This window comes from Cimex lectularius, unplaced genomic scaffold (assembly GCF_000648675.2).
Source record: "Cimex lectularius strain Harlan isolate CLEC.00 unplaced genomic scaffold, Clec_2.1 scaffold56, whole genome shotgun sequence".
Taxonomy (NCBI): Eukaryota; Metazoa; Arthropoda; class Insecta; order Hemiptera; family Cimicidae; genus Cimex; species Cimex lectularius.
The window spans coordinates 978,365-1,004,442 of NW_019394202.1; the positions used below are offsets into that span (position 1 = coordinate 978,365).

The following is a 26,078-nucleotide window of genomic DNA, read 5'->3' on the forward strand; positions in this document are numbered from 1 at the left end:
ATCATTGGCTAACAGCCACTAAAAACCACATTTCTATGAACATTGTTTCAATTAATTATACTATTACCTGAATCAAGACTAGATAAAAGTATAATTAATTGAAATAATTAAATAGGTCAATTATGACCAGTAAACATAAAAATAAGGACATTGTATTTGACAAAGTGAAACTGCGTATGATTCTCAATATCATTATCAATAAGAATAAAACTGTATACAACAGTAGATGTGAGAAAATGCATTTTTATTTTTACATTTATTCAGAAATCGTGAGATGCGGTCTGGTGTGATGTAGGTTTCAGAAAAACATTTTCTTTATCGTGCCAACGTTTCGATCTTTATTGAGATCATCTTCAGTGTCTTCTGTGAAATTGTGCCATTCTTGCGTGTCGTTTACACAGAAGACAAACACTTTGAGCCCTGAAGATGATCTCAATAAAGATCGAAACATTGGCACGATAAAGGAAATGTTCTTCTAAAACTTACGTCACACCAGACTGTATCTCACAATCTCCTAATAACCAAACGTTCACTAAACACCACACATTTCTGCTTATAGTACTGAATCTTATGGTTTCAAACATAGTGAATTTCCAAGTTGATAGAGGAACGAGATGTACTTGTCGATTCTGACAGAATTATTCACAATACACAATGCTAGTACGATAAAATGCTGTGATAAGCAGCGCACAGGTCTTTGGCCAGATAATCTACAAAAAAAAGATAATTGCGGTCCATGCCAAAGTTGAATTTAGATTTATAATAATACATTAATATTTATTGTTTTTTACTTGGACATGGTATGGATTAAATCTACATGTTGGAATTGAATGGGCCTAAATACAACATAAAAACCTACCTAGCCTAACCATAATTAAAAAGCTCTAATAATAAATTAATATTTATCCAAATTCACTACTTTTTGTGGTCCGCTTGACAAATTAATATCTTTCAATTAATTAAGGTTTTTAGTTGAGATAAAAAAGTTTATTGTTTACTTTGTGGGAAAGGTGATGGATGAAATTTACTTGTCGGAATTGAATGGGCTTAAATACAAGCAGAAACCTAACCCTATATAACTTAGCCTAGGCTGGCCCTAACCCTACTTAACCTAAACCAACCTGTGTGCATTTACTGGTAATGTGAAAATGATGGCGCAAAAATTTTGCACCCAGTTCAGAAACATGTACATGTTGAATGCAGTGCCTCAAGAAATAGTTTTAGGAGGTAGTAGTATTAATAAACTCTACAAATTTAGGAACAGTCGAAATTGCCAACTTCTGTATAAAGCAGATGCTCTCATAACTAAAGGACAATACACTTTCCTTGGTGTGGACAGTAGGGTCAACCTTAAGCCATACTGAAAAACAAAATAATGTTGAAAATAATTATGAACCTTGTCTGTTTGTAGTTACCACACTTCAACATGGTATGGTGAATAGGCTTAAATACAATCAAAACCTTAACCTACCCTAACCCTACCTAACCTAACTCTAACCTGTCCCTAACCTTAGCCCTATCTAACCTAATCCTAATTAAAAGCTCTTCAAATAAAAAACCCCGAGTAATTTATGAAGAGTCAAAATGATTATCTTGTGTAGAATTAGTTGTCTCAAAGAAAGCAGCAGATTTGGATCTTGACAGAACATAGAGAACAAACGTCACTTTAAAAAGTTAATGACAATGCACAAAGTAATTGGTGAAATGCATTTAAGAAAATGCTCTGACAACTAATAGGGCGTGTCCTTTCCTTGGTATGGACATTAAATTATGGCCAACTATGGTAAATCTGTTTTGGCTGATAGAGAAAGTTCATTAAATCCCTGGGGTGGCCCTCAGAGGATCTGACTCGTAAAGAAGGCTCATCCTCACCCGGTTAAGAGTGTGCTATGTGAGGTTGACACACGGACACTATTTTTGAGCCAAAGCTGCATATGTGTCTGGCATACAGAGAGAAGGCAGGAATGCCACCTGATTTGAGAATTGTGCTTGAGCATGGCAGCAATTATTTGGATCCCCTGTTCCGATTCTTGGAGTAAAGGTTGTTTTATCGTATATAATAATAATAGTTGTATATACCTAGATTATGCTGAAAGTGACTGTATTTATTAGTGTGAAAGTTTGATGTGAGAGATAAATTAAAAAAATAAATAAGTCAATAAATAACTTATTACATTAGGATATGTTTTATTTTCTCGTGCTTCTGGGGACAATAAAGGTTGTAGATACCTATATTTTAACATTAGGATGTCAATGCCATTTCTTAAAAAAATAAATAAATAAAAAATATCAATGGTGCGTTTGATTTCATCTTTTACCCAGCTCATTCACATTCAGTAAAAGGGCGCTTTTAGTGCATCATTTCTTAATAAATAGGCCCTGATGATGGCAACATAATGTTGCCGAAAGCTTGGTGATCCCAACACTTTTGTCTTTCTTTCACCTAGTAAAGACCTTAAAGAAGATTTGAACTCTACATTGATTATCTGCAGGTCGATCTACAAACATCATTTACTTATTTATTTACTTTACATTTTCCCAATTACAAATGTATTCAATAAAAGTATAAAGGATATATTTCTTGGGTTTGTTTCTTTTTTTTTTCCAAAAAGAAAACGGGACTGATGAGGAGAGGCTGATGCCCCCGAAATTGATATCAATAAAAAGAAAATGAGGTTGAAGGAAGGAAGAATACCTGAAAAGAAACCCAATAAATATAAAAACTCAACAACCGAAAAAAGAAGAGTAAAAAGTACATAAAGGTTATAACTTTACATAAATTTAAAAATGTTTGTAATTAAAAAAAATGAAATAAATTGAAACAATTTGAAATATGAATTAAAACTATGTAATTATTGATTATTAATTATAACAAAGATCGATATTAATTAAATATATTATTGATACAATATTTAGTTTTCTAATGATAAATTTGCTTAAATTTACTTAAACTGATATTAAATATATCTATTTAGAAATCGTGAGATGCGGTCTGGTGTGATGTAGGTTTCAGAAAAACATTTTCTTTATCGTGCCAACGTTTCGATCTTTATGAGATCATCTTGTTTGTCTTCTGTGAAATTGTGCCATTCTTGCGTGTCGTTTACACAGAAGACAAACACTTTGAGCCCTGAAGATGATCTCAATAAAGATTGAAACATTGGCACGATAAAGAAAATGTTTTTCTGAAACCTACATCACACCAGACTGCATCTCACGATTTCTAAATAAATATCGATTAATGGTCACTAATCACCACACATTACATATATCTATTTTTTTGAACAAGTTTAACTGTTGTTTTGAATTTGGCATAATTAGTTCTATGGCGATTAATGTAGAATGTTATATGACTTCTGGAATAATAAGATGGAACATAAAATTTAATTCGGTTAAGCAGTAATGGGCGATCAGTTAAGGAATGTAATAATTTCTATAATTGTATGCACACAAAGAATTTCCTTCTGTACCGACATTGGAAATGAGCATGGTGTATCTCTGTACACTCCAGTTTTGTAATTTATCAGGCGTAAAAATCTTTTTGAACTGCTTCTATGCAACTGATATGGGTTGATTGAAAGGGAGCCAAAACAGGTGAACTGTATTCTATTATTGGCCTTACAGTAGAAGTATATAAAATTTTAAGTGCATCTGGATCTTGGAAATGTTTAGTATGATGAGTAATAGATCCGAAAGTTTTATTTGCTTTAGCATTAGTTTTATTAGTGTGGGTGTGAAAGTTTATCTAACTGTCAGTAATGATGCCAAGATCTTTAACTATTTCATGCCTAATTAGGAGCAAGTTTGATATAGTGTATCAATAATTAAATTTGATAAGATATTTTATTTTATGAAATGTCATAACTGAACATTTGCCAGAATTTAAAAGAATATTATTAGTTGAACAATAATTATTAAGTTTTATTAAGGAATGTTGAAGTTGTAAGCAATCAGATACAGAATTAATTTTTAGTAATATTTTTAAATCATCTGTGAAAAGTAGGATCATAACAGATGAAAGAGAATCAGATATATTGTTTATATAGATTTTAAAAATAAAAGTTCCTAATTGTGACCCTTGAGGACATCCAGAAGTCGCTAGAAAACTATGCGACAATACTGATTTTAATTTAACATTCACCATTCGGCCTTCTAAATACGATGTAAACCAATGTAATAAGTTACCATGTATACCTAATTTTTGTAATTTCTGTAGTATGATCAACACTATCAAAAGCTTTGGAAAAGTCAGTGTAAGTACAATCAACTAGGAGTCGTTCAGAAAAATATTGAAATACATAATCTTGAAATATTGGTAAATTGCTTAATCTACCTTTGCGAATGAAAACCACGTTGATTTGGAATAATAACGTCTTAAAATATTGGGTTTAAGGAATTACTTTTGAAGGGCGTCGGTGGCCGCAAGGTTTAGTCTTTGACACGGTGTTCATCACTGTAAGGTAAAGGTCCCGGGTTCGAATCCAGCGGCCCTGTATTCGAACCCGACATACTTACAAATGGGCTTTTTTCAAAAACACCGGCACCCTGAGGGTTTATATGACCTCTGCTGTTGCGAACCCTCGTAAAAAAAAATAAAATAATAATAATAAAAAAATAAATTGGTCAAAAAAAAAATTTAAAAATAAATTTATTGGTAAATAAATAAATTGGTCTTTAATTACCTTTATTACCACTTTTAAAAACCGGAACTTTATAACTATTTTTAAGTATATAAGGAAACATTACTGTAGATAGGGTTTTATAAAAAAAGAGATGTCAAAATAGGAGCAATAACAAGTTTGAAATATTTTAATATGAGTCGGTAACAATCCTTATTTTGTGTTACCTGGATTTTTTTAAATATTTGTGGTGCATGTGTACTACTTGTTTCAAGTGTATAGTTGGATGTTATATAAAATTAAAGAATAGTGTTTATTTAAAATAACTGCATTTATTGTATTAATCAGTTAAAAAAAATATTGTTTTAATAATTTTTTTAAAGTTTTTTATATTATTGGTAATAGTATATCCATTAAAAAAAAAAATCTTTAAAAGGCAGAGGAGAAAACATTGGAACAGCATGTTTCCAATTCAGATACAAATGTTGAAGAGGCGTAAAGCGAGTGTGAGAGTCACATGTCGGATTTTTGTTTTAAGCCAAAGTAATGTTTTTTAGATGGTTTTTTAGTTGTGTTTGATATAAACGGATCTGTGTAAAAGTGTCTAAAGTGAGAAAAATGAAATTCTACGGAGTAGGGTATTTTTCCGTGTTGAGGAGAATTTGTTCGCCCTACGATAAAGGTAAGAAAGTCATTGGGTCGTCTGAGAAGCGGTTCGTCGTTGGGAAAACGGGAACACGTCCCGTGGCAACACTGCCGGCCGTCATGCAGAAACCAATACCGAGAGTCCTCGTCCGTTCTACGATTTTCCCATTGGTGATGATTTTGCTGGCCAATCGCTGAATGGATGAGAATTTAGAACGCCCAATGTAAGTCTAGATATTAACCCACCCTAAAGGTAGACGTAGATTTGAATTTTGACCATCGACTGGGATGCGGGAGGACGCCGTTTATCTACGGATAACGCGGTTCGAGGAGGCCGAACGCTCGTCTACGCCGTTTCGCCCAACGCTCCGACATATTTGTGGACTGTTTAAATTCACTGTTTTGTCGAAAAACTCCAACGGCCCTCTCGCCCTCGCTCTTCCCATTCTCCAGGATTATTTTCATCTCCGGTTTTCCGTGTCGAATGCAAATTTTTCTTTTGTCGAACGTACGTTCTATTTTGGTGGATGACAACTGTTAACGAATCCCATCGTGTTTGTACATGCTAACGCCCGCTCCTCTTCAATGTCCAGATTACGGGAGTTGAAACAATTGTTGACCAATTTTTTGTTTTTACATCTGTGTTATGTTTTGGCCAAAATAGATTTAAATAGGCGGAATGGAGTTTGTTTTTCAATTCCATCCATTTTAATTACGTTGTTTCCATCTCCTGGCAATATGTTTGCACAATGAATTTTCAAATTTTCTTTTCCTCACGTGGTAATCAGTTCGTACAACACAACAATGTACTTTGCACCGAACAAACAAATTTCCAAAAACAAAAATATAACACTTGTCAATTTATTGTTAAGTAGTTGTATGTGTGTGCATGCGTGCGTGCGTGCATTCCACTGGTAAATGTGGACTTTTTTCCTGTATTTTACACCTTGTTACTGTTATGGAATCGGTTATAATGCTAATGGACAATTGGTTTTGTCTAGCATTTTAAATCTTGTAACAATATATTCGCATAACAACAATAAACAAACAAACTTACAACTAGAAAATACCATTTGTCCATGGACTATTAGTGTTTGTATACCGCCTTTAAATATGGACTTTTTTTCTGTATTTATCATCAATCTTATTGCTGAAATACAATCCGTTATAATGCTAATGGACAATTGATTTTGTCTCTAGCATTTTAAATCTTGTAACACTATGTTCGCATAACAACAATAAACAAACAAACTTACAACTAGAAAATACCATTTGTCCATGGACTATTAGTGTTTGTATACCGCCTTTAAATATGGACTTTTTTTCTCTATTTACCATCGATTTTGTTTCTGTTGTAGAATCAGTTTCAATGGATAATTAGTTTTGTCCCATGTATAATATATATATAAAGTGGAAGGTTTATGGGCCGACAAACAGCTGAGGTCATCGCCGGCCCTCCGCATGTACTTTCAGGTTGTCCCATGTACTTTTTGAGGTTGTCCCATGTATTTTCAAATTTTCTTTTCCTCTCATGACTGAGTTTGTACATCACAATAATGAACTTTGCATTGACCAAACAAACACACGATTATTCCACAATAATTGTTATTAAATTCACTAGTTTTCATGGTCCGCTTGACCAATTAATATCTTTCAATTAATTAAGGTTTTTAGTTAAGGTAAAAAAAGTCTGTCACGAGCGGGATTTGAGGTTTTTAGTTGAGATAAAAAGTGTCCGAGTGGATCGAGGTCACGATAGCTCAGGTGGTAGAGCAGCGGTGTATCTAGCAGAAGATCGTGGGTTCGAATTCCGCTCGTGACACTGAATTTTTTATCTCAACTAAAAACCTTAATTAATTTAAATAATTATTATTAGAAATGGCCATTTTTTGGGGTGGAAATTAAAATTAATCAAATTAGTGGTATTTTTTTCTGCGTTACACTAAGTTACAATGTCAATAGATAATTTCCTTTGGATATTCAGCTTTGGTCTCTCTCAGAGGACAAACAAACTTAACAATCGCAAGAAATGACAATTAAACATTTTTAGAAATGAGACTCCTTATACTATTAATTATGAACTTTTTTCTGGAATTATGACCACTTTGTTCCGTATTGACTCAATTACAATGGATAATTCATTCATTACTCTCCCCATCTTCTCAAATTTTGTTTTTCTCATCTTTTCTATATTTAAAATTCAACTCAATCTGTTATAGATACAGTTCAAATGCTGGTTGATACTATATTTTTGTCTACCGAATTGTATAAAGGTAGAAATGTGCCAGCATGGTACAATAATGAAATGTGTAATACATACACAGTACATAAAATAAACACAAGAAAAGAAATAACCAAAGCATTATTAAGTGTTCCATGATTGAATGGAGACTTTCCGTTTTAACCAGTTACATAGGGTTTCTATGAAAACAACACTGATGAAATGTTAGCTTTTGACCTCACATGTTTCAAAATTTTTGAAATCGTTATGAGTATAACATGTTAATATAATTTCTAAATTTATATTATTTTTTTATACCTTCTATGTGGACCTTTTATTTTTTAAACATTATGCGCATATGTGCTTAAAAACCTTGGATTGTTTATTTCTGCCTCAAGAAGTTTAAATTTTTATTTTATAGTAAATGTCAGTGATATTAAAGTGTCAGTATATGTATATCCAATAATTAATTTGTATTTATTCAGAAATCGTGAACCAGACCGCATCTCACGATTTATGAATAATTATCGATTAACGTTCACTAACCACCACACATTAATTTGTATACTATATATATTTTACGTAAATGCATAAACAAAAATAAATATAGCTTTTTTTCTCTGAATTTATCATCTTTATAATTTAATTTACATAGTGAAAGATAAGATTATTTTTAACCCTTTATTTTGGAGTTTCAACACTTTGTTTTGTCCTGATTCATTAGAAGTTCATTATTTAAATGCTTATTTTCAAACTACAGCGATGCTTTTAGAATTTAATTTAAAAAAATGCAGAATGTACATAAATAACATTCGCTATCAACGTTTAAGCTGAAATAAGAACATTAAATTTAAAAAAAAATTGTAATGTAATTTTAACCGTGGTTGAAGGTTGAACTGAAAAATAAATAAGGAAAACTTGTGTGTGTCCAAGTGTAGTAAAGAAGTAAACAACAGAAGAAAAAAATTTATGAATATTGTAGTGAAAAAAACAATGCGCAGGTCGATTCAGAAAACCCTCATAAAGAAGATGGAACAGGGAAACTTTAAATAGGCAGAGTTGTGACGTTACGATAAAGAAAATCCCATTGCTGAGTTATGGTTTCAATATTCATTGTTTTTCTACTTCATTAACATTTTCTTTGCTATTCCTGGGTATTGAGTCATAATAAATTGGTTCTAAAGAAAGTTTGTCTTTTAATCAAAGAGTAAACAAACTGGCCTACATTAAACGCATAATTATTTTTAATTTTATTGTTATTTTGAGTTACATTGTTGATTCCTTAAAATTTGGTGATAGTGTATTCCACTTTTGTTGACCTAAATGACCAATACAGTAGACTCTCGTGCATAGAAGTTTCTAAACTTTACAGCAAAAATAAGTCATCCATCCGGAAAATATTAAAAAACAGTGTGAATATTCATTTTTGTGATTCAACATTTCCTCAGATTTCAAAATCAGTTATTTAAGTTTACGATAGTGTTGTGATTCGATGTTGAGGATAGGTGCCTACGTGGTGATGTAAGTATGTTTATAATTGGTTGGTAATTGGAGTTGGTGTCTGAGAGGATCAAAGTCACGATAGCTCAAGTAGTAGAGTAGTGGTGTATTTAGCTGAAGGTCGTGGGTTCGAATCCCGCTTGTTACACTGGCTTTTTTTTTATCTCAACCAAGACCTTATATAGAAAGAATAATTAATTGAAAGAAGTAACTTGGTCAATTGACTACTAAAATGTAAATGGATTAATATTTAATAAGTAAAATAAGTATCAATTCACTAAACAGCACCCCGTGGCCACTTCATAAGTCGCTGAGAATCCAATCCTGATTACACGACATTTGAAAATGGCAAAAAGAGGGAAAATAAGAATGGTTGTAGATTGAGATGGAGAGTTGGTGTCCGAGAGGATCGAAGCCACGATAGCTCAAGTGGTAGAGCAGCAGCGTATTTAGCCGAAGGTCGTGGGTTCGAATCCCGCTTGTGACACTGACTTTTTATCTCAACCAAGACCTTACATAGAAAGAATAATTAATTTAAAGAAGTAACTTGGTCAATTGACCACTAAAACATAAATGGATTAATATGTACGTAATTTTTTCCTTCGTGGAATAAACTCTATGTATGTTACCATACTTTGTATTTTTCTTCTTCATAAATTTGTGCACAACATTGATGATAGGCAGACGTGATACAGAAAATGTCTTGATTAGTATGCAGATAGAAGAAAATGCTTTAAAGCCTGAAATTCGAAGTGTTTCCTATTGTGCGTGGTAATGCTTGATGCATATCCCCTATGGATAACAAGAGTCTGCTGTATATATTTGTACTACAACCTTTTCAAAAACCATAAATCCATAGAGTTGCAATAAACCTATAAATAAATTAATATAGTAGTGGAAGTGGTTTAATTCCCTCAGAGAGGGATTTCAACATCAAAGGTCATATGAACCCTCGTGCTGGTGTTTTTGAAAAAAAGGCAATTCATAAGTATGTCGGATTCGAATGCCGGACCACTGGATTCCAACCTGGGACCTTACCTTACCTTAGTGATGAGTGCCATGTCAATTCCTAAACCGTTGCGGCGATGGTTAACTAGGTTAAAATTTTATTGACAATAGTATACCGATGAATTTAAAAAAATGAACATGAAGCTGAGTGACTATCACTTCATAACACAAATTTAAAATTCAGGTCATTAGGTTTAAATATAGTGGGAAAAAGTGTAAAATATACAAAAACCTTTACAGAAGAATTTATTGTCAACTTATAAAGTAGTTTTCATTTAATTATTTGAATAGGATAAATTATAATTCTGTTTTTCCATTAATTCATAATCATTTTATGGTAATATCTAAATAGATATTATTTTAAATAAAAAATATCTTAGTGCAAGCATAATTTAAAATTTAACTATTGTGTGGATTTTTTAATATATATTTTCTTTTTATGAATCTAATTAGATTAGTATTTATACTGTATATGCATCCAATTGGTGATAGTAATAAAAGTAGGGTTTTTTTTTCTGTGTTTCAGATTTATGGGATTATGCTATCAAAGAAAGATTTATTTTTTGAAATATTTCTGTTCTTCAGGAATAAAGAGTATCTAATTTATCAATCTTTTTTACTTATGCATTAGTATTATCTGTGTACCAACAGGAACGATGGCTCGATTATTAATAGCCTACTTATTCCATTTTACGGTAGTTTACGTTTAATGTTAAGCTGTTCATTTAAACTTAAAAAAGTAAAACGATTGCATTTTTTTAAAGAAATTTTTTTCAAGTAGGAAAGTTTTTGCAAATATACTATATCAATACAACTGTCAGTTTTCGTTTTAATTAACTTTTTAATAATTCCTGTAGTTGTTTAGTATTCCTAACACTTCTAACTAATTTTGTTTGTTATACTAACTTTTTTAAACAAAATTTTATATATAACATTGCTCTTAATGTTAATAATTTATACTAAATGCTAATAATTTATACAGTATACAAACAATTTTTAGAATTATTCAAATTGTTCATTCAACTTGCTGACTCTTTTGGTTTCATCTTATTTAACAATTAATAATTAATTCACTACTTTCGTCGTTTGCTTGACCAATTAATACATGACAATTAATTAAGGTTTTTAGTTGAGATGAAAAAAAGTTAATGGCACGAGAGGGATTCGAACCCACGACCTTTGGCTAGATACGCCGCTGCTCTACCACCTGAGCTATCGTGACTTCGATCCACTCGGACATCAACTACCCATCTCAACCCCACCTTATGAGTTTTCCCTCCTTTTGCTATTTTTCAAATGTCGTGTAATCGGTTTGGATTCTCGACGACAATTGAAATGGCGACGGAGAGCTTTAGTGAAGTGAACTTCAGTTTTAAATCATCAATTCACTACTTTCGTGGTCCGCTTGACCAATTAATACAAGACTTCAATTGTCGTCGAGAATCAAACCGATTACACGACATTTGAAAAATGGCAAAAGGAGGGAAAACTCATAGGGTGGGGTTGAGATGGGGAGTTGGTGTCCGAGTGGATCGAGGTCACGATAGCTCAGGTGGTAGAGCAGCGGCGTATCTACCGAAGGTCATGTGTTCGAATCCCTCTCGTGCCATTAACTTTTTTTCATCTCAACTAAAAACCTTAATTAATTGACAATTAATAATAATTTTTTAAATATTGTTTTTGCTAAAGACATATTTATTTAACAGTCTTATTTAATCTTTTTTTTATGGCCTTATAAACATAGCATATTACCCAAGGAAGATGAGCATTTGACGATGCGTTATATTAATGGGGAAGGGGTATTGCGGAAAAAAAAGACCAGTGGCTATGGTGAGAATCGAACCCACAATCAACTTTTTTCACAATTAATAATAATTTTTTAACTATTTTTTGGAGATAGTGGGATGCAGTCTGGTGTGACATAGGTTTAGAAAAACATTTTCTTTATCGTGCCAACTTTTCAATCTTCATTGTGATCATCTTCAGGGCCTGGGATTTATAAACACAGTTTAAATTATACAAATACATGTAAGATGTGAAAAATGAATTTAGACAATGATAGCAATTTTAGACTCAAAGTATTTGTACTCACTTGATTTTGATTGAGTCCAAAATTTTCTATCGTTGTCTAAATTCATTTTTTCACATCTTACATGTATTTGTATAATTTAAACTGTGTTTATAAATCCCAGGCCCTGAAGATGATCTCAACAAAGATCAAAACGTTGGCACGATAAAGAAAATGTTTTTCTGAAACCTACATCACACCAGACCGCATCTCACGATTCCCAAATAATCATTAATTAACGGTCAATTAAACACCACACATTTTTAAATTGTGTTATTGTGTAAATTCTCTTTTGTTGGAGTTTTGTTAGTTCAAAAGATGATAAAGTTGTAAAACTAGTAGTGATTCTACACTCGAAAATATGATGCCTTTCTTATGAAAAGGCCCGTTTTCCAAAAAAAAATCCCCTTGTTAGTATCAGACTTTTTGTTTAAATAATTTTTCTACCAGGTTAACCTTGCTGTCCAACAAAACAGTTATTTTTGTCCACAGTTTGTCTCTGATCGTGCGATATTCCATGGACATAATAAGATTATTTTGAAAATAGTGGAGGAGTGAACTGGTATATTTTTGAGCAAATATTATATGACAAACCTTATTTTTAAATTAATCTTAATTTGCTTATTGGTATAATTGAGCTTATTAACTATTACAATTAATTGTTTATTCTATTTATCTAAGGTTTTTGGTTGAGATGAAAAATTAGTGTCATGAGCAGGATTCCAACCCACGAGTTTTGGCTCAATATGCCGCTGCTCTAACAACATGAGCTATTGTGACTTCGATCCCCTCAGACACGAACTCCTCATCTCAACCTACAACCGTTCAAATTTTCCCTCTTTTTGCCATATTTTCAACTGTCATGTAGCCAGGATTCAATTCTCAGCTCTCTTATGAAGTGGCCACGATGAGCTGTTAGTGAAGTAAATACTTCTTTTAATTATTAAATTAATCCATATTTGATTAGTGGTCATAATTGACCATATTAATTATTCCAATTAATTATTTTTTTATCTAAGATTTTTAGTTGAATGAAAAATTAGTATCACGAGCGGGATTCAAACCCACAACCTTCGGCTCAATATGCCGCTGTTCTAACAACTTGAGCTATTGTGACTTCGTTCCCCTCGGACACCAACTTCCCATCTTATTTTCAAAGGAGATTTAGGAACTTGTGAACTTTCTATTTCTGCAGCTTATACTTGATGGCATAACTTGATCAACCTCTGAACTTTTGAGAAAAATAATATAATTTAAAAAAATATAATAAAAAAATAAACATCAGCTTTCTAAGAGTAATGGATAAATGGTAAAAAATTGACTCAAATGTTATCAAAAACATCATGTGTCATGAACGAAAGACTTGACAGGTAAGAAAAAATAAAGCTTCAAAATTATCTGCAAGATTCTTACACCATATTTTTATTTTTATTTTTTTTTCCATGGGATCCCTCCAAAAGGTGCTTCTATTTTATTAACATTTAAATAATCATCCATTCACTTTGTAGATAGAAAAGTTTTTAAACTAGAATATAATTTTACATTGGTCACATATTCTTCAGTTGAATAAAATTAGTGATTGTTTATCTTTATTTTTTCTTCTTTTTGTAGGAAGCAGTACTGTTAGTACATGTCAAAACATTTCTGTTTGGGAAAGCACAAGAGTTGGCGGGACAAGGTACAACTGTTCACTAATTCATTTTCGACTAGATTTTAATTCTATAAATCTATTTCAGTGTTGCAGTTAATAGGAATTTGTTAAAACTATCTAATTCAACTACGTGGAATGGATAGTTTTTATTCAGGTTTTTATTCAGAACAAGTTGGTTTGAAATAGAAAAAAATTAGTGATGCAATGGAAAATGTAAGTTTTCAAAGGAGATTTAGAAACCACAAATCAACTGGTTTATTTTGTTTAATAATTTATTTTTCATTGTTTTTGTTTTAGGTATTGCAGACTGGGCAAGTTATTCCAAGTGCCAACGGACAGCAAATAATTGTGCACCAAGTACCTCAAAATGGCCAGGCAATACAGCTTGCTGCTCCTGGTCAGCTTCAGGTGCTACCTTTACCTGCAATTCAGGTATGGCAACTAAGAAAACTATGTATTGTTTATCAAGTACATTTTTCTAAATTACATAATAATATTTATATGTAAATTTGAATTATTTTAGGGTGCTAATGGACAATTAATTGTTCAGCCAGCTCATGCTCAAATCCTTCAAACACCGGATGGTCAGACATACATTTATCAACCTGTACAGCTTGAAAATCCTACTATTGCCACTACGACACAACCTACATGTAAGTAGTTTTAATTATTGTTTGATTTATCCATGCTGTCTGATAGGTGGATCATTTTGGTCCATCTGTTCATTTCAGCAAGGATAGATGATCAAGCAATGGCCAAATTACAATTGTAATTATAATAATAAATATTATTAAATTAAGTAAAATCACTCTAACAAAATATGTATTTTAAAAGTTTGAAAATTATTTTAATGTGTGTTCGGGCGTGTCTCGTTTATGTGTTTTTTTATAAAATAATGTGGCAGTATTTGTCTAATTGGTATCATTTGTTATTCTTTTTTTAGTAATCAGCGTCCATGGCAATCTAGTTCAATTAACCAACTCACCAGCTGCAACTGTTTCTACTGCTGCTGCAGCCCCAGCAGCTGCAGCTCCATCGGTTAGCCCTGTTCAACCAGCTCAAGTGCCTAGCACATCTTCAAGTACTTCAAGTTCACCCCAAAATGTATTAATGGTATGTTTTGTATATATTAATGTTATGATCCGTCTTTTTTTACTTTTATTACAATACTGAAAAAAATTAGTTTATTAAATGAAACCATTTATTTCCCAGATGGTTGGTGACCGCAACGGAAGCACATCACAATTCAGACTTCCAGTGAGCACTGCTGAATTGCTAGAAGAGGAGCCTTTGTACGTAAACGCAAAACAGTATAAGCGTATTTTGAAAAGAAGACAGGCTAGGGCTAAACTGGAAGCTCAAGGGCGAATACCAAAGTTAAGACAGGTAAAAATAATATAACTGATGTAAAATACTAGCCTGAGGTTTGAATTAATTACATTTTATTATATTTATAGAAATATCTTCATGAATCCAGGCATAAACACGCAATGAATAGAATTAGGGGTGAAGGAGGAAGATTCCATTCTGGCTCTGTCAAAAAATTAAAAGAAAGGTGAGTTTAACATTAATTGTAATTTTAATTAATTTTACTTTTAATTTAAGGTCTTGGTTGACATGAACAAACAAGCATCATGAGTGGGATTCGTACCCATGACCTTTTCATCTCAACCAAGACCTTAGATTAAAAATATAATTAATTAAAATAATTAATAAACAAAAACTGATTGGTAATTTCACTTTCAGCAGTAACTAGGTACAATAAATTTGCAAACAAATATTTAAAAACTCAAATCCAGTAAAATATTGTGAACTGATAAACCTGTTTAATTGTAACTGAATTCTTCCTTGACATGTGAGCATTTCGCCATCAGTTGTGCTGGACACTGACGTTATCTATTGGGTTGTGCTTATAGTATAGTATTATTTATAAACCCCCACCCAAACCCCTCACTCTAACCCAAAAATTTAACCTGTACTTAACCACACCCTTACCCCTTAACCTAACATCTTCCTAACCCCCTAACCTAACCTGCCCCCAGCCCCTTATCTACCCTCTCTCTAACCCCCTAACCTAATCTGTCTCTGACCCCTTAACCTAACCTGTCTCCAACCCCTAGCCTAATCTTTCCCTAACCTGTCCCTAGCCCCTAACCACCCTGTTCCTAAGCCCTAACCCTAACTATACCTAACCTAACCTAGTCCATGAACATGCCCTAAGAAAATATCCATGTTAAAAATGTTATATTTGTTTAAAAATGTTCTTGCAAATTTTGTATCATTTATTATGTTATTTGACATGGCCTTTCTATTAGAGTAGGTTGTAGGCCTACACCCTCAGCCATATTAATTTAACAAAAATTAACATCTGGTTGTATATGCTTATGATTATTGTTTTTCTATGTCCACACCATTATCGACAATTTAAAATGTATAATTAAAATGGAAATTTATTATTTTACAGAGAAGAGTTACAACCTCAACAGCATTCACATACTCTGTTAAGAGGGAGACTACAAGGATTGGCTGTAGCGAATGCTACACATATAGCGACAGCTGATTTAGAACCTTCTCTGATGATAGAGGTATTATATTTATTTCTTTTTTTTATCACTATTTTTAATTAATTGTTTTCCTTGGTTGGAATTATTCAAATGAGTTTGTCATTGGGCCATCTTCAGTGCAGAACTGAGGAATACCCAGCATCAATACAAGCTGTTACTTAAACTGAATGATGATTATTTAAAAACAAAAATGGGGTCGATATGACTGCTTAGTTGCAAATCCCGATTTAAAAAATTGATAAATTAATAAATACATTTATTTAGAAACATGTCATGTATTGATTGAATTAGGTATGCTATTAATTTGAGCATCATCATTTTGCAGGGAAATGGAGTTTTACCCGACCTGGTTGATCCTCTTGCTGTGAGTGGTGATTGAATGAAAAAAGAACTTACAAAATTTTAATAAAATGTTTACTATCAACAGATGTTATTTATTTTACTTCTAAAATTGACTGTACATAGTGAATTAATTTATCTTTTTTTACCGATTTAATTTTTTTTCCATTTGAAGGTTATGCGTGTAAATATTTTACTTTTTGATGTATTAATTTTTTTTTAAATTGTCAAATAAAATTTTTATGCTTAGATTTAAAAGAAATTGAGACATTAGTGTATTATATATTGAATTTATGTAAATTGGTTTTTCCTAAATAGAGGAATGAATCATCCTCAAATTTGTATAATATATTTTAGGTGAGAATGTAAGAAATCAATATAATTTTTGTAAATTAAAGTTGTTTTTCATTTTTCCACGCTGTTTCCTAAGTATGTACATACAATAAATTTCGTACAAATACAAACATTTTCTATTTTATTTTGTTTATTCTCTCAGTTTCTAAATTGAGACTTAGTTCAATTTTATCTTTTTGATCAAATTACTATATGCAAATTTGTATAGAATTAATGTCTCTCTCATTCTTTCCCGCTCTCTCACTTTGTCTTCATCTATCTATCTTCCTCTCTCTTTCACTCTTTCTTTCTCGGTATTAATTGAATTTCACAACCTCTTTCTTCGATGACTATATGTATTTTGGGAAATGGGAGTACTCCTTTTCGAGGCTTGTTGAAGCTCGGAACACTCATTTTAAAACTATAGTATAGTAGAATAATTAATTTTTTAAGAGAACAACATTAAGTATCAAAATAATTTATTATTGCTATTGTGTACTATGTGAAAATTGCAAGAGTCAGTGTAAAAGCAGAAAAAAAAACAAAAGACCTCATGTATGGTGACATCATACTTTTGGCTTAACAAGGTGAGGCAATAACGTGCGAACACATACTCCAAGATCAAGTTGTCCAGTTTGCTCCGAGAGGTCGGCTTGATTCGGTTGGTGCAACAATGCTTGGTTTACAGGGGCTTTGATTTTATACCAGTGCCGATGATAACTAGGTATCGCGATAAATTTTGACTCTTTGTGCAGAGCGACTTGATTAGGTCCTTCATTTACTGGTCTGACTGCAATGTCCGGTTTATTTAATGCATTCTCACCAGTCGATTTCCCTCTAGCTGGAGATACAGATCGCCTGCAAGACTTTTTAGCCAGTCCCTTTGGTACTTTGACAACAGGCAACGTCTGTTTACTTGCTTTTTTTGCAATCTTTTGCTCTGGTATTATTACAGGATACGGTATATGCACTAATGGTGAACGTGCATCTTTTTTAGGACGATTTTTTTTCTGCGATCCTCTTGAAGAAGGCTTGAGCTCTGCAACATCTGCTGGATAACCGGTGAATTTTGCTGTTGGAGAGGAAGTAGGGCTTTGGGATGGATCTCTTGAGTACATTTTTTTTCCTGCTTTAATCGATTCTGTTACAGTTGGTGCTACAGGTTCTATAGGCATCAATGGTGATGAAGGATACTGTTTATATTTTGTCGAGGCTTTTGCTGTTGGCGATTTTGACATGAAAACCTTGTTGAAGCTGCATCCCGGTTTTGGAGATTTTATACGAGTTGGAACAGACTTGTGTTTTCTTCCCGTCACAAACCTCATAGGTGTTGGAAAAGGAGAGTAATTAGCACCATTTGCTAATATCACAGAAGGAAATGAATCAAGAGATATTTCTGTGCCTTCTGAATTTAGCGCTGAGCTTACTGAACTGTTATGATCCGATGGTACATTCGCAAGTACAGGTCTCCCATTGACTCTTCCTAAGCAAACTTTTTTAACGTTTGATGCAGGCTTAGAACCAATTATTTTAGTATGATGAATAGGCACTGATTTGTTATTATTTTCAGTAGAAATTTTCCGAGACACTACAACACGTTTGGCATTACTGACTGGTGGAAGTTCTTTTACAGGACTTATAACTTTCCGACTGGGACTTTGGGCTGGCATTTGCCCGGAATTTGCAGGTTTCGGTTTGTCGCTAGCTGTTGGAAGTTTGGTTTGAAGTGGGCTGGCAGTATTTTCAACCACTTTTGTTTCTACTTTCAAATTAACAAGCCATGGATCAGAAGCGACTCCTTGTATGTTTAATCTTGTCGCTTCAGGTACAAAAATTTGTTTGACTAAGGATTGTAATTCTTTAGAAATCGAAGGAGTTTGAGGAAATACTATTGGAGTTTCCACTTGCTGAAAAAAATGCCACTGTTTAAATTTGTATAATATAAGTTAAAAGTTAAACCTGAAAACAAAACTAGAGTAAATTTGTTTCACATTAAAAGACGATCAAGGTTGGGGTTAATTAAAAAGAAAAATGCTGAGTTACTATGTTATATCTTCTTCATCAGGACTATCAAACTATAATTAATGAATTTAGATTATATAATGAAGAGGATACATTCAACGATGACTTAGTGAAAGAACTGAGTGTTTTTCTTTGTAACTGGCATCATCCTACCTCATCGTTTATATAAAATTATAAAGTACTGGTCCTCCTGGTGTGCCTAGTACATATATTCACTGTGTTGGACCTGTGAAGATAGCCAAATGCCGAAACATGTCTGGCAGGCCGATACAACAAGGATAAGCAGACTAGGATGATCGATAATGGCCAAACAAGTTCTTCAACATGTAGACCACAGGAGGAAATCTCCCGATAAAGAAAACGTGAATCAGGGGACCTGGTCATTCTAGAAGATGCCTGTGGCCCCCAAAAAAGAAGAAGGATAATTGGCCAACGTGGTTGACCCACGAACACCTTGGGAAAAAGTCAGCAAATGTGTCCGGCATGCAAAGAAAGGTTGCTCACTGTGTCCTACTTAAATGAACTCCTACATAGAGAGCATGAAGGGTGTTACCCAAATGTACCAATTTTGGGTATCTTTGAACATATAGATTTTTTATTGCAGTTAATCTTATTATTATATATACAAGTGTGATGGTGGATATATTTTGGGTCCACTATTTTGTGAGAATGCATTTATAAGCGTGAATGTGTATAGTACAAGAGTGTCAATAAGTACTCCAATCGACCGTCAATTAGACTAGTTTGTGTATTTGTTGTAGTTGTTTATATGTGTCAGGGTGATGGAGTAATATTGAGTACTCCATAGCCCTGCTTGATTGAAGGAGAAATAGCACTCTATCATCCTACTCGAAGAAAGGGCGATGGAGTATTCAATATTCCTCCTTCACTCAATAGTGAGTAAATATTTAATACAACTGTTTTATCATATAACTTAAAAGATACTGTTTAACTAAACTAATATTTTCAATAAAGCATGTTCACCTTAAGTAATTTTGAATAACTGGAACTATCAAAAGGAAGCTTGCCATAAACCATGGCCCATAGGACAACACCCATTGACCATACATCTGCTAACAGAGGCTGGTATGTGGATAAGCGTAGAATTTCTGGTGAGGCATACGCATAACTTCCACAAAATGTATGACTGGTTGGCGCAATTCCATTCACTTCAAATATCCCAGTCTTAGCGAATCCAAAATCAGATAGTTTGACGCATCCGGTTAAGTCAAATAAAATGTTCTCACATTTGATATCCCTGGAAAGAAATTGTTAAACATCAAATGATTAAAAACTGATAATTATAATTGTTACCTGTGTACGACACCATTCTGATGGCAATAATGTACTGCTGATGTTAGTTCCTGGAACCAGGCTTTTGCTCTTAATTCAGTCACTCTTCCATGTCTTCGCAAAAATTGTAATAAATTACCGGCTTCAGCTAGTTCCATGACCAGATATACTCTAATGTAATATCATTAATGAGAAACAAGCTTTTAGGAATTAAAACTTAAAAGTAGGAGTAAAAGATATGTAATTTATTACACATGTGGTTGTTTTAGATCTAATTAAATATAAATATACCTGTGTGTGCTTTCAATCGTGGCTAAAAACCGAATAATGTTTTTGTGTGTCAAAGCCTTTACTACACAGATTTCTCGAGGAAGAAACTTTTTTATCAATTCGTCTGGTGCTTGAAATTTTGCAATAATTTTCACAGCGACTCTTTGAAAATTGTGCTTCTTTGAAACAGCGACCTGCATGAAAAGAAAAAACCATACAAATCCATTAACTTTCTGTAATAAATAAAATTGTAATGTTAATATTTATTGCACAAATAATTATATGCAATGAGACCATGGTTCCAATTATATGGTCTGCACATAAAAGGTTGATTATTTAATTGTTATTTTAACCACCTCTTCATTTTTATATGACTACTGATGATTTTGTTTGGTAATTTTCTTCAAACTTGATTAACAAAGCACTTTTCTTCTTTGTATGTTATTGGCCTTAGGTTTTCCTTATTAGCATTGACAGTTTTTTTTTTTTTTGTGATGAACCAGGCTTCATCACCAACAATGGAAAAAAATTCAAAACTATAGCAGGTGTCTCACAAAGGAACATTCTTGGTCCCATCCTTTATACAGTTTATATTTCTGATTTTCCTATACAATAACATCATTACCACCTGATACATCATTGCTTTATAAATAAAATAGACCAAAAGTTCAAAAATCTGTAAATTCTTTTCATTTAGATGAGTGCTACAATCTAAAAGTACAGTCCGTGCTCACATTTTACAAACCGTTTCAAACAATGAATTTTATTTGGTTATATTTTAATTTTATACTGTTCTATATTTTTGTACAAATTATTTTTTTATATTTACCCTAACAATTGAGAAAGCACCTCTCCCTATTATTTTTCCAAGATAAAACCCATGTGGCCCCAAAACTGCATTTCCTTGAATTGCCTCTTGATCAACATATGGTCCTAAGGCTGACAGCAATAGCATATGCTCTTTATTAACATAAGTTTCTGACACGGATCTTTGATTGGACGAAGTTGGACAGTTGACTGCTGGATCGTCGGTCACGTTTGCTGGAGACATTCTAAAAGGTATCCATGAAGGTACCGCACAATGACCAACGTTCGGCCACTGTAGGAAATTGTGGTTACTCGAAGTTGAAGGAAATGTGTCAAAAACACGACCTGAATTTTGCAGTTCTTGAATTGGGATAACATTTTCCAGTGGTGGATTTGGTTTCAAGTTGGGAGATTTAACAGGCATCTGGGAGAACTCTATTACACTTGCCTCAGGTGATCTTTTATATGCCCCTTGATACAGATCATAAAATATAGCACTTGGTTCTTCTAATGGATTATGTGAACAACATGTTTTAGGTCCACAGTTATTTAGTAAACATCTACTTTCCACTTTTTGTATATTTAATGCCTTGGTGGGCGATTCGGATTCATAATAATCTCTCAACTTGGGTAATGAAGAGTCACTTTTACTAGAAGTCAAATTGGGTTTTTTGTTGTCTGATGTAATATTGGTTTTCAAAAGGGCCTCAAGTATGTTGTTAGCAGCAGCAGTATTTGGTTGAAAAGGATTTATTTTTGGTTCGATAGTTTTTTTTATCCCTGCGCCGTGTTGCTCACAACATACATGCTGAGTGCCCATTGCTTCATTAGTCCTACAATTATTTAAAACATCTTCAGTGCCATTGTCTTTTGTCACTGTTTTGCCCAGGTAATCACACTGTCTCTGCAACTTTGTTTCCATCATTGTAATGTCATTTTTACTCGGCAGAACTTTAGAATACATTACATTTGTGTGTGACAGCGATTTTATGATGTTATTGACTATATCAGCACTCCTCAATGGAGTCATGGTGTTTACAGATTTCAGAGTCGCATTTAGTGTATAAAATGTTTCCCGTCTTGACGATGGATTTACATTTTCATTAAGATGAGGAATCGGAGGTGCTTCTACACTATTGTTTATATTCACCATGAATGCTATCTTCGAGTTGCAACTTTCTTTTAACATTTCCTTTGGTAAAGAATCCATCTCTTTCGCTATATCATCAGGGTTTCTTGTATTTGTATTAGGAAACGGTTTTACAACAGGACTTATCGAATCTTCATCTTTAAGAAATTTAAGTTTTGAATGGCATAACGGTTCTAATACTTCACTTGGTATTTTGTACTTCTTGCTTGCTATGAATGAAGGGTTTTTGAATCTGCAATAGCTATGTACAAAAGAACTGTGTGCGTTGCTGGCTACTGTAGGAGGTGAGAGGCTAGGAGAATTCCCTTGTACCCCAAATGAATCAGTGTTTTTCATTTGGCTTTTCCTTAAAGTCATTGGTTTGTATGCTTCATCAGCTAAGCCAGATAAAGGAATGACGTCCATCGGAATAGGAGTTGGACATCTTTTAATTTTACATTTTCCATATCCTGGTAAATTCAGTGAACCTGTTGGAAGAAATTTCGGTTGAGGGAGCTTCTTGTTTTTTAAATAGGTTACACGTTTAGGCGATTCATTTCCATTTTCATATTTTTTTTCAGTAGCCTGTTCTGGATTCGCTTGATCGTTCGATTTCTTTGGCACTGCTTGCAACCCTGAAGAACACGGTGTTTCTTCATTACTCACATTTACGTTGTTATGCAAATTTGTAGCGACTGCTTCCGATGTTTCCCCATTGTCTTTTTTCTGAGGTGTTTTTTCTGGGATTGGCACATGATCTGTTTCTTGAGGATTCTTTTTACTTGTAACGTCTGATAATTGTTCTGTTTGATTAGATTCATTTACAACTGGAGGACGACTGTTCGGAGAGGTATTAACATCTGGTGACTTCTCTTTAGAATCCTTTTCCTTTGAAACATTGCGACCACCTCTGGCTTGTTTAATAGGTTTATCACATTTAATTGACATTTTTGGGAAGCGGTTAGAAGGTTCTCGAGTTGCTTCAACAAGATGATATTTATTTAGTAAATGTAATTTACCTATGAAAACCATTTTCTTTTGTCCATCATAGTCTTCTTTATTAGGCACAAGTGGGTGTATATGTCTCTGGTCTTTGTTTCCTTTATCGTAATCCTTTCTATATGATGTAATGTGACCACCCTTTTCACCTCCTTGTGAATTTTCATTACTCCTTCTATATTGTATGTTTTTTGTGTTGACAAAATGCCTGTGAGTACCTTTATTTGATGACATATTTATTTGTTTATATCTTTTGTTACTTTATAGTGTTATCTGGTTCATAGTATAATTAGTAGAAATTTGAGGCAAATCTAGTGTGTGAAGTATGGAAATTTGAAAGTCATAATTGGTTGTGTCAACACTGAAAATTTTGAATGTTAAGTTTTAAAAAAATGTTGCTATGGAAACCACTATGAAAATTATCATATTTAAATTGTGTTTAAATTCATTTATAATTTGCCTATTTCTCAAATAAAATATTTCTTATCTTCAATAACAAACTCGTTAATGATATTTATTCCAATGGTTTTTGACCAAAGCAATTAGGATTCTAAAAAAAAGTATATGATGGATATGTTTTTGGGCTGGATGTACACTTCTTTCACGTGACATTTTTTACAAAACAAGGGAGTGTGCATAAGTTGGGTTAGACTAGGCAGGGTCAGGGTTAGGGTTTTCTGGTGTCTATAGGATTATTAAGGTATTAGGAGTATCTAAAGTTGTATAGGTATATAAAGGACATACTACTAAAACATATCACTTCAGAAATAAATTCCACTTCCTTGAAGGAAACTATACATGATAACATTATACATAGCATTGAGCTAGTCTAGAAGCATTGTTTTGAAGAAAAAGCCAGAAACTGTAAATACCATACCCTCTATAAACAACCACAACGGGAAGGGACAGCTCATACTTAAATGAAGATAAAATGGACCGGTTTTCTTGAAGTTCAACTTTTTTAAAACTGCTGTGAGCTTTTAAAACTGAATTTGAAACTGTGGCATGATGAAGGTCAGTAAATTGCTCTGTGTAAATATAGAGCAAAGTATGCAACATTTTATTGGCTAGTGACCCCCCTATTGAAATAATTCAGGGTAAAATGGTTCCAAGAAAGCCTCACATATTTTCTGTTCCAGAATGGTTAAACAAAGGGAATTGGAATGTGTTAGCAAGTTTTTCAAAATAGTATAGTTACAGAAAGTATTTGCTTTCTCCTTAGTTTGTGTATGTTTTAAAAGCAAAAGGAAATTTAATTTGTATTCTGTAAATGAAACACAATTATCTACCTATTTAAGGTTAGGGATGATTTACTTAGCATTAAAGCTAGGTTAAGGCTAGGGACGGGTTAGGTTAAGTATGGTTAGGGTTAGTTTTATAGGTTAGGTTAGGTTTTTATTATTTATTTAGCTCCATAAAGTATACAATAAGTTTCTTCTACTTGAGATATCACATTAAAAATTAAGTGACACAATTGTTAATAGGTTGTTCACATTCATAAGTGTTACAACGTTATGAGTTTCATATGAACTTTGTACTGCAACTTCCTAATTGTATTTGTTTTTTCATTCTGCCTCAACCAGAAGAGATTTGTATTCGGTCTCTCGTTGCTGTTATTCTGAAGTGTTCCCTGTGTGAGCTATTCTCTCAATTATCTACCTAAAAAATCTTTCTCATTCGTCAACATTCTCTCTCTCTCCAAACCACTGTCCTTGGAATATCATGGCAAAGCAACAAAGGGAGCAGTGGGATTCAGGCCCGAAGTTTGCAACTCCTCAACGCCTGCCTACCGAGAGCCAGAAGGTTAAGTTCCCTTATTCTTTCTCTCTTCTGTTTTCTTATAATTTTTTACCGTTACATTATTTTTTAATTTTTCTTTCATTTATCAATTTGTTCTTTTTAACTACTCTTCACCGGTGCTCAGAGCGATAGAGTCAGGGGAGACGGATTGACAACCATTTTTTATCCTTTGCCATGGGTCTTCAACTGAGGTTACTGAGTATAGACATTGTTTTTTAAATGGATCCACAGAAAATAGTCAAGTGGAGTTAAATCAGAAAAATGTTCTTCTATACATATGGACTGATGAATCCAAGTTCACCTCTAATGGCATACTAAACAAGATGGCCCTCCCCGAATAAGTTGCAAAAAGCATACCCCCTAACGCATCTTCTGTCAGGCATATCACAGAAATGGTTAATCCTAACAAAATTTTCCTTTCAGTAAAAGTGGCATAAAATAAGCACTAGAATCGAACTTTACAATAAAAATATGTGCCTCTCATTTAAAATAACAAAGTTAGTGTCATTTTCTAGCTAGATGAGAGTTATGTTAAATCTGTTACCACCATGTGATTCATGGCCAAAATTAACTGGGAGGACTGTAGAAGTTGATTCACCCTGTGAGTATATTTAGATTTTTTTAAAAGAAATTAAGAAATCTCTATTTTATAACTGTAGAACTGAGAAAAAATTTGAGCGGTGAGGGATTCACTTTTCACTTTCACAAAAGAAATTCCTATACTGGCCATATTTGGATTTTTCCCACCTTTCTACATCTAGATATACAAGCAACTTTGCACTGTGATGAAGACTCTGAGAATAGGCTTTG

General features: G+C 33.2%; 2 protein-coding genes across 5 annotated transcripts; one reads left to right on the forward strand and one right to left on the reverse strand.

Annotated features, from left to right (window-relative positions):
- Nucleotides 1–5,329: 5,329 nt before the first annotated feature.
- On the forward strand, nt 5,330–17,012 carry LOC106666633 (nuclear transcription factor Y subunit alpha). Of its 4 annotated transcripts, XM_014393963.2 has the most exons (11): nt 8,137–9,006; nt 13,257–13,431; nt 13,673–13,739; nt 13,798–13,925; nt 14,010–14,144; nt 14,236–14,365; nt 14,656–14,825; nt 14,925–15,098; nt 15,170–15,267; nt 16,177–16,297; nt 16,602–17,012. In XM_014393963.2, exons 4-11 carry the CDS (start codon nt 13,917–13,919, stop codon nt 16,653–16,655), a joined length of 891 nt encoding a protein of 296 aa, XP_014249449.1. In that variant the 5' UTR covers nt 8,137–9,006; nt 13,257–13,431; nt 13,673–13,739; nt 13,798–13,916; the 3' UTR covers nt 16,656–17,012. The 4 variants fall into 4 exon arrangements, with proteins under 4 accessions (XP_014249448.1, XP_014249449.1, XP_014249450.1 ...); XM_014393962.2 differs by lacking the exons at nt 8,137–9,006; nt 13,257–13,431 and adding an exon at nt 5,330–5,488; XM_014393964.2 differs by lacking the exon at nt 13,257–13,431.
- A 398-nt stretch (nt 17,013–17,410) lies between these two features.
- LOC106666640 lies at nt 17,411–23,864 on the reverse strand. Its single transcript, XM_014393973.2, has 5 exons — nt 21,363–23,864; nt 20,555–20,727; nt 20,285–20,434; nt 19,955–20,228; nt 17,411–18,855 (listed from the first exon to the last, which is right to left on the reverse strand). Exons 1-5 carry the CDS (start codon nt 23,700–23,702, stop codon nt 17,515–17,517), a joined length of 4,278 nt encoding a protein of 1,425 aa, XP_014249459.1. The 5' UTR covers nt 23,703–23,864; the 3' UTR covers nt 17,411–17,514.
- Nucleotides 23,865–26,078: the final 2,214 nt, after the last annotated feature.

Excerpts from the sequence above, each read along its gene's own strand:
- LOC106666640 (XM_014393973.2), bottom strand. The coding sequence starts at position 23,702 with ATGTCATCAAATAAAGGTACTCACAGGCATTTTGTCAACACAAAAAAC. Across the intron at positions 20,728-21,362 it reads GTGCTTTCTCAATTGTTAGG|GTCGCTGTTTCAAAGAAGCA; the intron begins GTAAATATAAAA and ends CTTTTCATGCAG. Across the intron at positions 20,229-20,284 it reads CAGAATGGTGTCGTACACAG|GGATATCAAATGTGAGAACA; the intron begins GTAACAATTATA and ends ATTTCTTTCCAG.
- LOC106666633 (XM_014393962.2), top strand. Across the intron at positions 14,826-14,924 it reads CACCCCAAAATGTATTAATG|ATGGTTGGTGACCGCAACGG; the intron begins GTATGTTTTGTA and ends TTTATTTCCCAG. Across the intron at positions 15,099-15,169 it reads GAATACCAAAGTTAAGACAG|AAATATCTTCATGAATCCAG; the intron begins GTAAAAATAATA and ends TTATATTTATAG.